A 17,107-nucleotide genomic window follows, 5' to 3' on the forward strand; every position below is an offset into this window, starting at 1 on the left:
TCCACACACAGACCCCGAACACCCCTTCAGTCCCCCCCCACAGACCCCAAACACCTCTCCCGCCCCGACCAACACACACAGATCCTGAAAGCCCCTCCTGTCTCACCCCGCACACAGACCCCAAATGACCCTCCAGTCCTGCCCCACACACAGACCCCCCAACACCCCTCCAGTCCTGCCCCCCCACAGTCCCCTGCACGCCCCTCAGACCACAGCCTACACATACCCCATCCGCAGTTATACCAATGGCTATGTCTACACTACAAGGCCTTGACTAATATAGGAAGGCTGGTGCAGCTACAGGCAGCATGGACCAATGGAGAGAGCACTGGTTTGGGATGCAGAACACCTGGTTTCTCTTCCCATCTCTGGGTGACCTTAAGCAAATCGGTGGGGGGGATATGTCACTCTGTGCCTCAGTTTCTCCATCTATGAAATGATAAAGATACTGCCCTCCTTGGTCAATTGTTCGGAGATCAACCCAGGAGCAGCGCAAGATAGTCTGCAGAAGAGAAGAATGAGGGGGGATTTGATAGCTGCTTTCAACTACCTGAAAGGGGGTTCCAAAGAGGATGGATCTAGACTATTCTCAGTGGTACCTGATGACAGAACAAGGAGTAATGGTCTCAAGTTGCAGTGGGGGAGGTTTAGGTTTCATATTAGGAAAAACTCTTTCACTAGGAGGATGCTGAAGCACTGGAATGGGTTACCTAGAAGTTGATGAAATCTCCTTCCTTAGAGGTTTTTAAGGTCAGGCTTGACAAAGCCCTGGCTGGGATGATTTAGTTGGGAATTGGTCCTGCTTTGAGCAGGGGGTTGGACTAGATACCTCCTGAGGTCCCTTCCAACCCTGATATTCTATGATAAGAACTGAGGGTTGTGTCCATGTTAGTAAAACCACCCCTTGAGTGAAATAGGCTATATTAGTAAAGCACAGGTTTGCTGGTGTCACTGCGTCTACACGAGAGCCTTTTCTGGCACAGGTCTCTCAGTCAGCCGTTGTACCCCTCCTGACACAGCCGTGCTGGCAGAAATCTGTAGTGTAACCATAGCCTGTGGCTACATCAGGGATTTTCCTAGTGTTGCCATGTCAGCAGAAAACACCCCCACGTCGGTAAAACATTGACCTGTAATAATACTTGGCTCTTATCTAGCACTTTCCGACACAGGCTTTAATACATTCAGTCTCACAACAGCCCTGGGAGGTGGGGAAGTGCCATTAGCCCCATTGTACAGATGGGAAACTGAGGCACGGTGGGTATGTCTACACGGCAAAAAACAACCCAGCAGCAGCTCAGAGCCCAGGGCAACTGATTTTGACTAGTGTGGGGCTACAGTTAGCAGTGAGGATGTTCCCACTCAGGCTGGAGCCCGGGGTCTGAAACCCAGGAAGGGGGGTGGCCCTCAGAGCTTGGGTGAGAAAGTCAACCCAGGCTCTGAGTTAGTCGAGTTAGTCGACCCAGGCTCTGAGACTTGGGTTTTTTGTTTTTTTTTTTTTGGGGGGGGGCGTGGGGTTTGCAGTGTAGATGCACCCAGAGAGACTAAGAGTTCATCTGGGCCACAATAAAACACCCGCAGCTGGGCCAAGACTGCTGGCTGAGGCTCGCGGGGTTGTTAAATTGCAGTTTAGACATTCAGGCTTAGGCCCAGGCTCTGGGACCCACCTCGCCTCGCAGGGGTCTCAGAGCCCGAATAGCTACACTGCAATTTCCCTGCCCCAATTTCTCAGCTGATTGCAGTGTAGATATATCCACAGTCACGCTGGAAGTTTGTGGCATAGCAGGAAATTGAACTCACGCAGGGCCAGCTCCAGGTTTTCTGCTGCCCCAAGCAGCAAAAAAAAAAAAAAACCACCGCAGCGCGATCATGCCACTCCACTCTTCAGCGGCAATTCAGCAGTGGGTCCTTCGCTCCGAGAGGGACTGAGGGACCCGCCGCCAAAGACCCGGATGTGCTGCCCCTATAGCGGCCGGAGGGCTGCCCCTTGGTATTGGCCACTCCAAGCACCTGCTTCTTTAGCTGGTGCCTGGAGCCAGCCCTGAACTCATGGCGGTTTTCTAACCACTAATCTCTGCTTCTTTTATTCTTCTGCCTTTAGGCTTGGTCTATGCTAGAAAGGGTTTGGCAATACAGTGATTCCAGCAGAGCTAACCTGGCAACCGCTCCTAGATAAGATGCAGATTCTGCAGAAATAGCTTTGTTCCCTGAACCAAATAAGCTCTGCCAGCAAAAGGGCCTTTTTTTACTAATAAAACTTCATCTCCACTGGGGTTTTCGCTGGCAGGGCTAGAACCAGGAGAATAATCATTTTTTCTGGTTTGAAAAGGGGAAAAAAATAATTTTGGGTCAGACCGAAAGTGAACATTTTTGAGATTTTGGGCAAATTCATTTTTAAAAAAAATCATGTCTGATTGAATTATCGTTTTACTTGACCCGAATCAAAAAGTTTCCTTTTTGGTTTCACCATTTTTCAATGTTTTTGAATTTTTGAAAGATGAAAGTAAAGGCAATTTCAAAGCAAAAAGTTGTTTTGAACTGAAATGTCAGCATGTTTTGGTTAGAAAATGTCAAAACAAAAGGTTTTGATTTTTTCGATTTTTGTTGTATTTATTTTTATTTCTTCTTATTTTATTATTATTCCTTAACAATTGTTTATTTTATTTTAGGTATTTGTTTTAGGTATAATTAATTAGGTATTTATTTGTATTTCTTATAATGTTATTAATATTCCTTTATTATTATTAATAACAGTTATTTCTTTTAGTTTAGATATTTGAGGAATTTTTTGATGTTTTGAATAGTGTTTTTTTCTTTCTGATCATTTTATTATTATTACTTTTGTATTACTTTATTATTAACATTTATTGCAGGTATTTGTTTTAGAGACTTTTAAAGAAATATTTGTAGGAGTTTTTTATTTCTTATTACCATTTTATTGTTATTACTTGATTATTTATTGTAATGCTTAAAAATTATGTATTACAATTGTGATTGGGTATTTGTTTTAGATATTTGGGGGAATTCTTTTAATTTGTGTAGGTATTTATTTTGTATTTCTTATCATTTTATTATTATTCCTTTATTATTTTTTAGTTATGTTATGTTAGGTATGTGTTTTAGGGTGGGTTGTTTTTATTTTTAGGTATTTCTTTTTTAAACGAGCAATTCGGCTACGAATTAGCAAAATGTTCCAGAGTCACTAAATCTGCCTTTTTCGCTGGCAAAAATCTGTCTTGTTTATCTAGGGATCTGATTCGTTTCATGCTCCTCGCCAATATAGCGGTGCTGGCAGAACGCCACAGGGCAGGCCAGGCCTGCAGCACTGGGCATATGCTAGTCCACTGGATGAATAGATTCCAGCCCAATTTACATGTCAGCCATGCCTGGAACAGCTGTGTTTTTTCCCCACCTCTACTGCAATTCTGGAGAGAGGTTGGGCAACTAGGTTGTTCTCCTTGCATCCAATATGTGAATTATTATTTGTTATCTCTACTAATGTAGCTCTGTACATTGTTTATTAGGCTTATTACAGCAGCACCCAAAAGCCCCAGTCATGGCCCAGGGCCCCATTGTGTTAGAGGCTGTACGTTATTTATTAGCCGTATTACGGTAGCACCTAGGAGCCAAAGTCAGTGCCCAGAACCCCGTTGTGCAAGGCGCTGTACAAAGAGACAGCTCCTGCCCCCCAAGGAGTTTATAATCCTCGTGTAAGACAAGAGTACAGCTGACTGGAAAAAAAATTGTCTAAACAGTTTTCCATTGGAAAATGCTGTTTTGACACAACCAATTTTTCTTTATTTATACATTTATTTGGTGAAATGATGACAAGATTTTATTTCAAAAAATGTTTGGGGCGGGGGAACGTTTCGACAATGTGGAACCATCCTGTGTCGACATTTTGCAAGACCAAAATATTTGATTTTTCTTGCCTCAAAAGCTACCTTTTTGTTCTGAAATTTACTTTATTTTACATAAGAGCCTTTAAAAAAATTTAAAAGGGTCAAAATGCAAAAGAAACATTTTGACAGACCTGATTTTTGGGGGGGGGGATTTAGTTGTGTGCAAAAATTGAAAAATGTGGCTAGTTGTTCCAATCAGGATGATCTTTCTCTCTTTCTGAAAAATTTGAAATGTTTTATGGGATGGCGAATCCATTTTTCAACCAGCTGGAGACAAGAGACGGAGAGAGGCAGACAGACGGGGGAGTTCATGGAAACAACAAGATAATATTGGTCAGTGTGACAAACAGGGTCTCAACACCTCAGCGGCCAAACTCTCGTCAGGTTTTTGAGAGGCTCCATGGCAAAGGAGAGTTTTCAGGAGGGATTTGAAAGTGGCTAATGAGGCAGCTTTGTGGCCTCCTCCCAAGGGGCAGGAGCCAAGGATTCTTCCTAAAAATGGGGGGAGGGGCATGAAGCCCCTCCTCTTCCCTCGATGCCCTGCCCCCCCAGCCACACCAGAAGCTGGAGCCATGGAGCAGGGAGCCCGGCCCCTCCGCCTGCTCCCCAGACCCCCCACCCAAGGCAGGGCCATGGCTTCCCACAGCTCCTGACCCAGCTCTGGATTTTGGCCTGGCTGGGGGGCGGGGCCTTGTAAGAGTCACCCGGGTTGGGACACAGGCTGGGGGCTGCTCTCGCTCTTGCTCTCCCCCCCCCCCCGGCAGGTGGAGGGTCTGCAGTTCCCCACAGCTGCTTGGGCTCCCCAGGCTGCTCTTCTCTGGGCTAGGCTCCAACTTCCAGCCTGGCGGGGGGCAGAGCCTCTGGGAGAAGAGGAGAGGCAGGGGGCTGGGGCTGTGGTGAAAAGTGGGAGGGTCATGGCCCATTGGACCCCCCCCCGTTCCGGTGCCCCTGCCAAGGGGCAAGATGGGAGAAAGCAGGAGGGCACTTGTTCAAAAGTTTGACACCATAAAGCTTCTATCACTGTGTTTTCCAAACCTTTCATCGTTCTTCTGGCTCCTTGTTGACCCCTCTCCAATTTATCCACGTCCTTCCTGAACGGTGGGCCCCAGAACTGGACCCAGGATTCCAGCAGTGGTCACCCAGTGCCAAATCTAGAGGGAAAAGAACCTCCTGGCTCTACTGAAATCTCCCCTGTTGGTGCATCCTAGGATTGCATTAGCCCTTTTGGCCGCAGCGTCGCACTGGGAGCTCATCGTCAACCGATTATCCACCCCCACATCTTTCTCAGAGTCACTGCTTCCCAGGATAGAGTCCTGCCCCACTTAGGGATCTGGGGCAAAAATCAGTACTTGGGCCTACTAGTGAAGGCAGGGGGCTGGACTTGATGACCTTTCAGGGTCCCTTCCAGCTCTGTGAGATAGGTATAGCTCCATATAGTGCTGGCTTGTGTCCACCTCCCCAAGCAACAGGGATGCCCGGGGGGAGGGGGGGGGCAAGTGGAGCAAGAGTTTTTCGGGGCCCCTGGAGCAGGGTCCTTCACTTGCTCCAGGGGCCCTGGAAAACTCCCACGGGGCCTGGGCCCCCGGAGCTGCTTCTGCTCCGGGTCTTCGGCGGCAATTCGGCGGTGGGGGGGGGGTGGTCCTTCCACTCCAGGACCCGCTGCTGAAGCACCCCAAAGACCCGCAGCGGGGGGTCCTTCCGCCTCGGGACCTGCCGCTGAAGTGCCAGGTCTTTGGCAGCAATTCGGCAGCAGGGGCCCCCTGAATCCTCTGGGCGGCCCTGCCAAGCAATCCACATTGCTGGGTGTCAGTGACCTGTCCTTTCTATTGACCTGAAATACTGCATGCAGTGCTGGGTGCCCCGTCGCAGAAAAGAGTCAGAAGAGGTGAAAAGAAGAGCAATTAAAAAATTTGGAGGGAGCTTCTACACAAGGAGAGATTAAAAAGACGGGGGCTGTTCAGCCTGGAAGAGAGATGACTAAGTGGGGGACACAATGGAGGTCTATAAAATCATGACTGGTGTGGAGAAAGGGGCTAGGGAAGTGTTGTTTACCCCTTCATGTGACACAAGAACTAGGGAGGGTCACCTGATTAAATTAATAGCAGGTTTTAAACAAACGTAAGGAAATATTCACACAACAGACAGTCAACCTGTGGAACTCATTGTCACATGATGTTGTGAAGGCCAAAAGTTGGGTTCAAAAAAGAATTAGATAAGTTCATGGAGGACAGGTCCAAGAGTGGCTAGCAGCCAAGATGGCCAGGCTCCAGGTATCCCTAAACCTCCAACTGCTAAAAGCTGGGACTAGATGGCAGGGCCAGGGGTCATTTGCATTTGCCCTGGTCTGTTCATTCCCTCTGAAGCATCTAGAACTGGCCACCGTCAAAGACAAGATATGGGGCTAGGTGGGCCGTTGGTCTGACCCAGTATGGCCATTCATTCCTATGTTCTTATCTTGAAACCCTGCAAGCGTGCCAGTCGTGTAGAGGCATCAGGACAGATTCCACTTCTTGTGACTCCCACACCACAACCCCCAAATCTCTTTTCCCAGTCACGGCTTCCCAGGAGAGAGCATTTCTAAGTATGGTCAACACTTTTTGTTCCTAAATGGAGACATTTACATTTAGCCACATTAAAGCACCTCTTGTTGGCTTGCACTCAGTTTATCCAATTGCTCTGAGTCAGTGACCTGTCCTTTGCGTTATTTACCACTCCCCCGATTCTTGTGTCATCTGCAGACGTTATCCAGGATGATTTTATGTCTTCGCCCAGGTCACTGACGAACGTGTTTCACAGCACAGGGCCGAGAACGGATCCCTGCGGGACCCCGCTCACTGGAAATGCAGCCTCTTGATTCCCTGCTTACAGTTACATTTTGAGGCCTATCAGCTGTGTTTTAATTCATTCAACGTGGGTCATGTTCATTTTATAGCGTTCTAGATTGTTTATGCAGAATGCCGTGCGGGGACCAAGCCAAACGCCTTGCCGAAGTCTACGTCTGTTACGTCACGGTTATCCCCCAAACCCGTAATCTCATCAAACAAAGAGATCAAGTTCGTCTCTCCCCCAGAGGCAGATTATGGGGGACGCGTTTCTAGTTTTCGGTTTCAAACGGCGTTTTGTTTCGAAATTTTTATTTTTAAATGTTTGAAAATGCTCAAGAGCTAAACGACTTGACCCCACAGGAAGTCAAAAGGAAAAATGAATTTTTTTCCTCCTGACCTTTTGAGTCACTAAAAATTTCAGATATTTTTAAATTGAAATATTCCCCCCCCCCCCCAATCTCCCCCCACTTTTGGGAATCAGCCAGGGACCGGAAGCTCCATGCTGGGCCCAGCTCTGCTTGGCCCCCAGGGGGATCCCGGCGCTGCCTTTCGGCGCCTCCAGGGGCGCCCTGCGGAACCCAGGCGTCCGGGGGCTGGGGGGGATGTCTGCCAGCCGTCTGGCGGGGGAAGGGTTAACAACCATCGAGCTGGCAGGCCGCTGCGGTGCAGAGCGGAGCCGGGGCTGGGGGAGGAGAGACCGAGAGATGGGCCCGGGCACCTTCCTGCGCTCAGGCCAGCGTGTGCACCGGCGGTGAGAGCGGGCGGGGGCGGCTGGGCTGCAGCTGGGGGATGGGGGAGTCTGGGGGCTACAGCAGCTGGAGAGGGGCAGGAGCTGGGTGCTGCTGGAGGGGCGGGGGTGAGAGTTGCAGATGGGGGGCAGGGAGCTGGGATTTGCAGAATGCGGGGTGAGAGCTGCAGCTGGGGAGGATGGGGGGCAGGGAGCTGGGATTTGCAGAATGGGGGGATGAGAGTTGCAGCGGGGGAGGATGGGGGGCAGAGCTGGGATTTGCAGAATGCGGGGTGAGAGCTGCAGCTGGGGAGGATGGGGGGCAGGGAGCTGGGATTTGCAGAATGGGGATGAGAGTTGCAGCTGGGGAGGATGGGGGCAGAGCTGGGATTTGCAGAATGCGGGGTGAGAGCTGCAGCTGGGGAGGATGGGGGCAGGAGCTGGGATTTGCAGAATGGGGATGAGAGTTGCAGCTGGGGAGGATGGGGGCAGAGCTGGGATTTGCAGGATGGGGGTGAGAGCTGCAGCTGGGGAGGATGGGGGCAGGAGCGGGGATTTGCAGAATGCGGGGTGAGAGCTGCAGCTGGGGAGGATGGGGGCAGGAGCTGGGATTTGCAGAATGCGGGGTGAGAGCTGCAGCTGGGGAGGCTGGGGGGCAGGGAGCTGGGATATGCAGGATGGGGGGTGAGTGCTGCAGCTGGGGAGGATGGGGGGCAGGGAGCTGGGATGTGCAGGATGGGGGTGAGAGCTGCAGCTGGGGAGGATGGGGGGCAGGGAGCTGGGTGCTGCAGCTGGAGAGGGGGCAGGGAGCTGGGGATGGGAGCTGGGAGCTGAGTATGGGGGGAAGAGGGGCTGCAGGGATTGGGGTGAAACTGCTGCTGGGGGGCCGGTGGCTGAGGCTGAGAAGGGGCAGGAAGCTGCAGCCAGGGAGGGGCACTGGGGGGCTGGGAGCTGGGGGAGACGGAGGTGGGAGCTGGTGGTGGGGAGGCTGGGATCTGGGGATGGGAAAAGGGGCTGCAGGGAGGGGGCTGGAACTGGGGAGGGGAGGAGGGAGCCGGGTTTGGGAACTGGAGATGGTGGTGGGCTGGGATCTGGGGGTGGCCAGGAGAGGAGGATGGGGGAAAGGAGTCTGAGGGTGGAGGTGGGAGGGGACTGGGGCCCGCCGGCAGCTCTCAAAGCTCTTTACTGAGGAGCTCAGTATCATTATCCCCATTTTACAGATGGGGAAACTGACACACAGAGTGGGACTGTGACTGGACCGGTCACCCAGTAGACCAGTAGCAAAGAACCCAAAGATCTCCTGAGTTCCAGCCCAGTGCTCTATCCATTAGCCCCCGCCGCTCCCCCAAACAAGCGAAACACACAAATGGGAGCTGAGATTTTTTTTTAAAGTGTTTAAAATAAACTAATGAAAGCCGAGCTTCTCTCATAGTCTCCAGCAGAGCTAGGGAAGTGGTATTGCCGTTATACAAGGCACTGGTGAGCCCTCAGCTGGAATTCTGTGCGCGGTTCTGGTCTCCCACAGAAAGATGAATTCAAGCTGGAACAGGTGCAGAGAAGGGCAACTGCTAGGATGATTCAAGGAATGGAAAACGCACCTTATAGGAGGAGATTTTATGAGCTTGGCTTGTTTAGCCTGGCCAAACGCAGGCTGAGGGGAGAACTGATCGCTCTCTATAAATACATCAGAGGGATAAACACCAGGGAGGGAGAGGAGTTATTTAAATCAAGCACCAATGTGGGCACAAGAACAAAGGGATGTAAACTGGCCATGACGAGGTTTAGGCTTGTAATTAGATGAAGGTTTCTAGCCATCGGAGGAGGGAAGTTCTGGAACAACCTTCCAAGGGGGGAACAGTGGGGGCAAAAAACCAGACTGGCTTCAAGACTGAACTTGATAAGTTTATAGAGGGGTCGTATCATGGGACTGCCTACAATGGCATGTAGCTGATCTGTGACTGCTAGTAGCAAATATCGCCAATGGCCGATAATGGAGCGCTAGATGGGTCGGGCTCTGACTTACTACAGAGAATTCTTTCCCAGGTGTCTGGCTGGTGAGTCTTGCCCACATGCTCAAGGTCTAACTGATTGGTGTATTTGGGGTCAGGAAGGAAGTTTCCCCAGGGTCAGATTGGCAAAGACCCTGGTTGGGGGTTCACCTTCCTCTGCAGCATGGGGCACGGGTCACTTGCAGGTTCAAATTAGTGTAAATTGTGGCGTCTCTGTAACGTGAAGTCTTTAAATCATGATCTGAGGACTTCAGTAACTCAGCGAGAAGTTATGGGTCTGTTCCAGGAGTGGGTGGGTGAGGTTCTGTGGCCTGCGATGTGCAGGAGGTCAGACAGGAATGATCACGAGGGTCCTTTCTGGCCTTAACATCTGTGAGACGCTGGGAGCTGTCAAACTAAGATGCTATTTTTTTTTATGGGATTAAAAGTTTGGTTGATAAAGGTAATAGTGTTGACATAATAGACTTAGACTTCTGCAAAGTGTTTGACTTGGTGCTGCAGGACATTTTGATTAAAAAACTAGAACAATATAAATTTCATGTGGCCCACATTAAATGGATTAAAAACTGGCTAACTGATAGGTCTCAAAAATGTAACTGTAAATGGCGAATCATCATTTGGGAGGGATGCGTGTCCAGGGGGTCCCGCAGGGATCGGTTCTCGGCCCTATGCTATTTAAGATCTTTATCAATGGCGTGGAAGAAAACATTAAATCATCACGGGTGAAGTTTGCAGATGACCCCAAAATTGCAGGAGTGGTAAATAATGAAGAGGACGGGTCACTGACAGTGTTCCCTCTAATTTTTCCCACCCCTGTGTGGAATGAATTTTGTTATGTGCACCAATAGGGAAGTGATGGGTGACACATCACCTTCATATTGGCGCACATAACAAAATTCATGTGGCGGGGGTGGGGCTGAGGGGTTCGGTATGTGGGAGGGGGCTCTGGGCTGGGGCAGAGGGTTGGGGTGCAGGGGGGAGAAGGGCTCTGGCTGGGGATACGGGCTCTGGGGTGGGGATGAAGGAGTTGGGGTGCAGGAGGCGGCTCTGGGATGGGGGGTGAGGCCAAGGAGTTCAGATTGTGGGAGGGGGCTCTGGGCTGGGGCAGGGATTTGGGGTGTGGGAGGCGGAGGGGATGATGGCTCTGGCTGGGGGTGCAGGCTCTGGGGTGGGGCCAGGGCTTTGGGGTGCAGGCTGCCCCAGGGCTAAGGCAGGAAGAAAGAACTGCCCCCAGCTCTCTCTCCCTGCAGCAACATCTGGGCGGGGCAGGAGAGACGCCTCTCCCTGCGTGGCAGGTCTGGGCTGGGGCTGGGTTGGGGCCGGGGGAGAGGGAACTTAGGTCACTGATATAGAGCAATCTGGATGGCTTGGTAAACTGGGCTCAAGCAAACAATATGCATTTTAGAACAGCTAAATTCTGTCTAGGAACACAGAACGCAGGCCATACTTACAGGGTAGGGAACTCTACCCTGGGGAGCAGGGACTCTGAGCAAGATTTGGGGGTTGTGGTGGTTAATCAGCTGAACATGCGCTCCCAGTGCGATGCTGTGGCCAAAAGAGCTAATGTGATCCTGGTCAACGAGGGAATCTCAGAGGTTATTTCACCGCTGTATTTGGCGCAGGTGGGACCGCTGCTGGGATCCTGTGTCCAGTTCTGGAGCCTACAGTGAAGAAGGATGTTGACAAATTGGAGAGGGGTCAGAGAAGAGCCACGAAAATTATTGAAGGATGAGAAAACCTGCCTCATCGTGATAGACTCAAAGAACTCAATCTATTTAGCTTAACAAAGTGAAGATTAAGGGGTGATTTCATCCCACTCTATAAGTACCTAGAGGGGGAACAAGTATTTAAGGATGAGCTCTTCAGTCTAGCAGAGAAAGGTCTAATGTGACCCAATGGCTGGGAGTTGAAGCTACACAAATTCAGACTGTAAATAACATGCAAAATTTTAACAGCGATGGAAATTGGAATGACTTACTGAGGGGTCCTGGTGGATTTTCCATCACACTGACCATTTTTAAATCAAGAGCGGATGTTTTCCTAAAAGCTCTGCTCTAGTTCAAAGAGGAATTAATTCAGGGAAGTGCTATGGGCTGTCCAAGCTAGAGCTGAGCAGAAGTTTTAGCACAAAACCTTTCTTCCAGAAAAAAAAAGTCAACTCACTGATACATTTTGCAAATTAGCTCGGATCCCCCAAATTGTTCATTTTGGGGGAAATTAAAACCTTAAAAAAAATCCAGAGAAAATCAAAGCATTTACAGTTGTTTTGGTTCAAAGTGGCTTTTTGTCTAAAAATTTCCTTCCCTTTTAGTGTTTCTTAATTCAAAATGATTTTTAAAGGGTCAAAATTGTCTCCTCTGACTCAAGATTCATAGAATAGTAGGCCTGGAAGGGACCTCGAGAGATCATCTAGTCCAGACCCCTGCACTCATGGCAGGACTAAGTATTATCTAGACCATCCCTGACAGGTGTTTGTCTAATCTGCTCTTAAAAATCCCCAGTGATGGAGATTCCACAACCTCCCTGCGCAATTTATTCCAGTGCTTAACCACCCTGACAGTTAGGAAGTTTTTCCTAATGTCCAACTTAACCCTCCCTTGCTGCAGTTTAAGCCCATTGCTTCTTGTCCTACCATCAGAAGCTAAGAAGAACAATTTTTCTCCCTCCTCCTTGTAACATCCTTTTATGTTCTTGAAAACTGTTACCATGTCCCCTCTCAGTCTTCTCTTTTCCAGACAACAAACCCAATTTTTTCAGTCTTCCCTCACAGATCATGTTTTCTAAACCTGAATCATTTTTGTTGCTTTTCTCTGGACTTTCTCCAATTTGTCCTCATCTCTCCTGAAATGTGATGCCCAGAACTGGACACAATACTCCAGTGGAGGTCTAATCAGTGCGGAGTAGAGTGGAAGAATGACTTCTCGTGTCTTGCTCACAACACTCCTGCTAATACAACACCACTCCTGCTAATAATACGACTCGATGCGGAACTTTTTGTCCAACTTTACAATTTTGAAAACTTTCATTTTTGCTCTGACCAGAAACTCTCTTTTTTTCCCACCCAACTTTTCAAAATTGCCAGTTAATCAAAAACTCCATTATTTGCCCCTGTTCTAGTCCCGTCTCATCCCCAAATAGTTCTAGATTGGCTGGATCCCTGAAGCAGAGAGCGTAGAACCGTCCCAGGAGCTGTCACGGAACACCTGAGCTTACCCTGATGCTTTCTCTCAGTAGGGTTTTCTATTGAGCTCCTGGGGATGCGACCACAGTCGGACCAGGAGGAAAGGACAACACCGGAGAGGAATCAGGTGAGCAGGAAGTTAGACCAGCTGTGAACCCTGCAGGGCGGCACGGGAGTCCCAGCAAAGCCTCCCAGAGCCTCTCTAGCAGGTAACTAGAGTTTGGTGACATTTTTTGAGTGGAATGTTTTTTTCAGCAAAAACTGCAGATTCGGTGAGGCCAAAAACGCTTCCCGAATTCATGTCCGATTCACCAAATTGTTGGTCGCGGCGGAGAATAAACAACAAAAATTCCCCAAAAGTCCAGAGTTTCCTTATGACATTTTCTGTATGAATTGCCGGCTGAAATGACTTTCCGGTTAGGATCTGCCTTCGATTTTATTTTTAAAAGGCAAATGCATTTTTTTTTTTTAAATCTTTAAATCGACTCAAAATGTTTTGGGTTGACTGAAAGATTTTACTTGACCCAAAACAATTATTGTTTCGACTTTAAGATTCACCAGCATTTAAAAAAAAATCAACCCCAAAATGATGTGTTTTTCCTGTTTTTTTGGCACTGCCAGTCAACCGAAGAGTCGCCTATTCACACAGCTGATTGTCATGGTGGGAATGTGGGGGGTGCTGGTTCCCGTGCTGTCACCCACCCAAGCAATCCTCCCCCATGGAGATCCATGTCTTACCAACCCCCACTGCCCCTTTCCCTGGAGGCGCTGATGCCGAAGCAGGCCTGGGCCCCTCCACTAGAGGAAGGCTAGGGGTGTCTCCTTCAGAGCCCCATTGCTGTCTTGGGGGCCTGCCTCTCAGTTTCACCAATGGCAGTGCCATGGGGCCTGGGCATAAATGAGAATCAGTGTCAACAGCCTGGGTGAGGACGGTCAAGCCTAGTGGTCGGAGCTGGAGTCAGGAACCCCGGGTCAAGCCCAGTACTGGAGACAGATACAGAAAAATCAGGCAAGGAGCAGGCCAGGAAGAAGGCTGGGAGGCGAGGCTGGGCCAGGAGCAGTCATAGTGGTAGGCATAAGCGTTAAACTGCCTCTCCTTCAGCCAGTCAGGCTGGCCAGCCACCGAGTAGTTCTGCTGGCACTCAGATGTACTCATGAGTCAGTACTCGTGATTCCAGGCTCAGCTGCTGGCCCTTGGTTCTATATTAATAATAATGCCCAGTGCTTTCCATCCATAGAATTCAAAGCCCTTGACGATGAAGCTCGGTAGTGTAATCCCCATTTTACACCTGGGAAAACTGAGGCACAGAGCGGGATGGTCTCCCAGGAGGCCAGAGCCGGGAATAGAAGCCAGGTGCCCTGAGTCCTGGTGCTCTATCCGCTAGGCCGTGCTGCCTCTCCCCAGAAATGGGGCAGCAGGAGCAACTCACGGCTGGATTCTCTGTCCTCACAGGGAGCAGAGAAGAAGGAAGGGGGATCCCCGAAGCTGCCTGGGAGGAGCCAAAGGGAACAGTCCTAGTAGCGAAGCCGGGTTGCAGGCAGGCTCGTTGGAGGATTGGCTACGCACATAACTCCAGGCTGCTGGAGCCCCCTGCTGGCCGCACTCATGGGTGAGAAGGCCAACACATGCCCCTACTGCGGGAAGGGCTTCCGGCGCAGCTCCCACCTGACCCGGCACCTGGGAACCCACTCAGGCGGGGAGCAGCGCCCCTATGCCTGCAGCCACCGTGGCAAGGGCCCAGCCCTGACTCCGCCGCCGGCGGGCGAGCGCCCCTACTCCTGCACCCACTGCGGGAAAGCCTTTGGGCGCAGCGCCCACCTGGCCCGGCACCAGGAGACCCACTCTGGCGAACGCCCCTACAAGTGCACCTACTGCGGGAAAGCCTTCGGGCGCAACGCCCACCTGACCCGGCACCACGGCACCCACACCGGCGAGCGCCCCTACCAGTGTGGTATCTGTGGCAGGGCCTTCACCCGTGACGCCCACCTGACCCGGCACCAGCTCGTCCACACTGGCGAGAAGCCCTTCCAGTGCGGTGTCTGCGGCAAAGCCTTCACCCGCAGCGCCCACCTGGCCCGGCACCAGGGCACCCACACGGGCGAGAAGCCTTTTGAGTGCGGGGTCTGCGGCAAAACCTTCACCCGCGATGCCCACCTGGCCCGGCACCGGGCCACTCACAGCGGTGAGCGCCCCTACAAGTGTGCCAACTGCGGGAAGGGCTTCGGAGCCACCTCCCACCTCCTCCGCCACCAGAGGACCCACCAGGAGTAGCTGCCCCGGCGTGGAATGCGGGAACCAAGGGGCAGTGGTCCCCACACCCCCAGCGCTTGCTTCCATCATGGGAGGAGAGGGCATGGGAATCAGGGGGCACCAGTTCCCGCGTTGCCACCCACTGGGGCGTCCCTCCCGCATGGGGAACTGAGGAGGTGCCAGCTGTCATGCCCACTCCTGCTGGGGCACTCCTCACCCACAGGGGGCGTGGGGTTCAAGGGGGTGCCAGCTCCTAGGCCACTTCTGCCCAGGCTGTGCCTTCCTCAGGGGAGGGCATGGGAACCAAGGGGGCACCAGTTCCCACGCTGCCACCCTCTGCGGCGCTCCTGCCCTGGAGGGAGAGCTGGTGCCCCCGCTGACACAAACTGGCATGCTCCTACCCCCCGGGCTGGGCGTGGGAATCGAGGGGGGCGGCGTTCCCCGTGCCCACATCCATGCGGCTGTAACAACCGGACAGGAGGATCTGGCCCAGAGTTGGGCTCCTGGCATCCTTGGGGCGTGGAAGATAACCCGGGCTGCCTGGGGAGCGCACGGAGTCACCGGCCCCGGGGCCAGTCTGCCCCGTGAAGGGACGACGATCCAGCCGTATCTAAAACCTCGTCCAGACAGAGATTGACTGGAACGGCAGCCCCAGGTGGGCGCGCTGTTCCAAGGGAAAAGGAACTCTATCCCAGGATAATGGCTCTGCCCCCAAAGGGACACCCCTGCCCAGCCCCGGCGGCAGGCCCAGATGCCTTCTGCTCTGCCAGGCCGGTCACAGGCGGTAGTCCCCTCAGCCCTTGCCAGGCATGGCCTCATCTCTTCCCAGCAGGGCGGGCCGGCCCTAGGGCGCTGGCCGTCAAGGGAGCAGGCCAGCCTGGCCCAGGGAGTCTAGAATAGCTCTGTTAGACGGCACTAGCCAGTGTGGAGTAGTTAGTCTGGAGCAGCCAGTCCGGGCCGCTTCCTTCAGTGTAGACATGGTGTGAGAGCGCACAGCGTACCAAGACAAGAGTGGGGGGGGGGTGAGAAACCTCTTCTTGTGAGTGTGTGTGAGAGAGAGAGAGAGAAAAACCGTGTGTGTGTGAGACACCTCCTTGTGTCCCCCTTTGTCTGTGAGAAACCTCCTCGTGTGCACGTGTTTGTGTGAGAAACCTTCTTGTGTGTCCCTGTGTGTGTGAGAAACTTCCTCGTGTGCATGTGTTTGTGTGAGAAACCTTCTTGTGTGTCCTTGTGTGTGTGTGAGAAACCTCCTCGTGTGCATGTGTTTGTGTGAGAAACCTTCTTGTGTGTCCGTGTGTGAGAGAGAAACCTCCTTGCGTGTCCATGTGTATGTGAAACCTCATGTGGATGTCCATCCATCCATGTGTGTGAAATGTCATGTGTGAAACTTCCTCCCACGTGTCCATGTGAGTGTGTGAGAAACCTCCTTATGTGTGTCTATCCGTGTGTGTGTGTGGAACTCTGCCAGAGGATGTTGTGAAGGCCAAGACTATAACAAGGTTAAAAAAAGAACTAGATAAGTTCATGGAGGACAGGTCCTTCAATGGCTATTAGACAGGATAGGGAGGGATGGTGTCCCTAGCCTCTGTTTGCCGGAAGCCGGGGATGAGCGACAGGGGACGGATCACTTGATGTTCTGTTCATTCCCTTTGGGGCTCCTGGCACTGGCCACTGTTGGCAGACAGGACACTGGGCTAGATGGACCTTTGGTCTGACCCAGTCTGGTCGTTCTTGTGTGTGTGAAACTTCCTCATGTGTGTGTGAGAAACTTCCTGCCATGTGTGCAGGTGTGGGGGTGCGAAGCCTCCATGTGTGTGCATGTGTATGTAAAGCTTTCTCTTGTGTGTGTGAAACTTCTTCCTATGTGCATGTGTCTTTATGAAACCTTGTGTGTGCGTGAAACCTCCTGTGTGTGTATCTGAAACTTCCTCATGTGTGTGAATCCTGTATTTGTGTGTGTGTGTGTATGTGAGAGAGAGAGAGAGAGAGAAATAGGGTTGCCAGTTTTGGCTGGACATATTCCTGGAGATTTTATCACATGACATAATCTTTAATTAAAGATTGATCTTTAATTTCTGGAGACTCCAGGACAGTCCTGGAGAGTTGGCAGTGTGTGTGTGTGTGTGAGAGAGAGAGAGAGAAACCTGTGTGTAAAAGCAGCAGAGAGTCCTGTGGCACCTAATAGACTAACAGACGTTTTGGAGCATGAGCTTTC

General features: G+C 51.4%; 1 protein-coding gene across 5 annotated transcripts; it reads left to right on the plus strand.

Annotated features, from left to right (window-relative positions):
• Positions 1–4,182: 4,182 nt before the first annotated feature.
• On the plus strand, positions 4,183–16,368 carry LOC120394319 (zinc finger protein 391-like). 5 transcript variants are annotated; one of them, XM_039518578.1, is made up of 3 exons: positions 4,183–4,232; positions 12,695–12,768; positions 14,095–16,368. In XM_039518578.1, exon 3 carries the CDS (start codon positions 14,248–14,250, stop codon positions 14,911–14,913), a length of 666 nt encoding a protein of 221 aa, XP_039374512.1. In that variant the 5' UTR covers positions 4,183–4,232; positions 12,695–12,768; positions 14,095–14,247; the 3' UTR covers positions 14,914–16,368. The 5 variants fall into 5 exon arrangements, with proteins under 5 accessions (XP_039374512.1, XP_039374513.1, XP_039374511.1 ...); XM_039518579.1 differs by lacking the exon at positions 4,183–4,232 and adding an exon at positions 7,376–7,475 and having other exon boundaries at positions 12,695–12,850; XM_039518577.1 differs by lacking the exon at positions 4,183–4,232 and adding an exon at positions 7,376–7,475.
• The last annotated feature ends 739 nt before the right edge of the window (positions 16,369–17,107 follow it).

Source organism: Mauremys reevesii, unplaced genomic scaffold (assembly GCF_016161935.1).
Source record: "Mauremys reevesii isolate NIE-2019 unplaced genomic scaffold, ASM1616193v1 Contig50, whole genome shotgun sequence".
NCBI lineage: Eukaryota > Metazoa > Chordata > Testudines > Geoemydidae > Mauremys > Mauremys reevesii.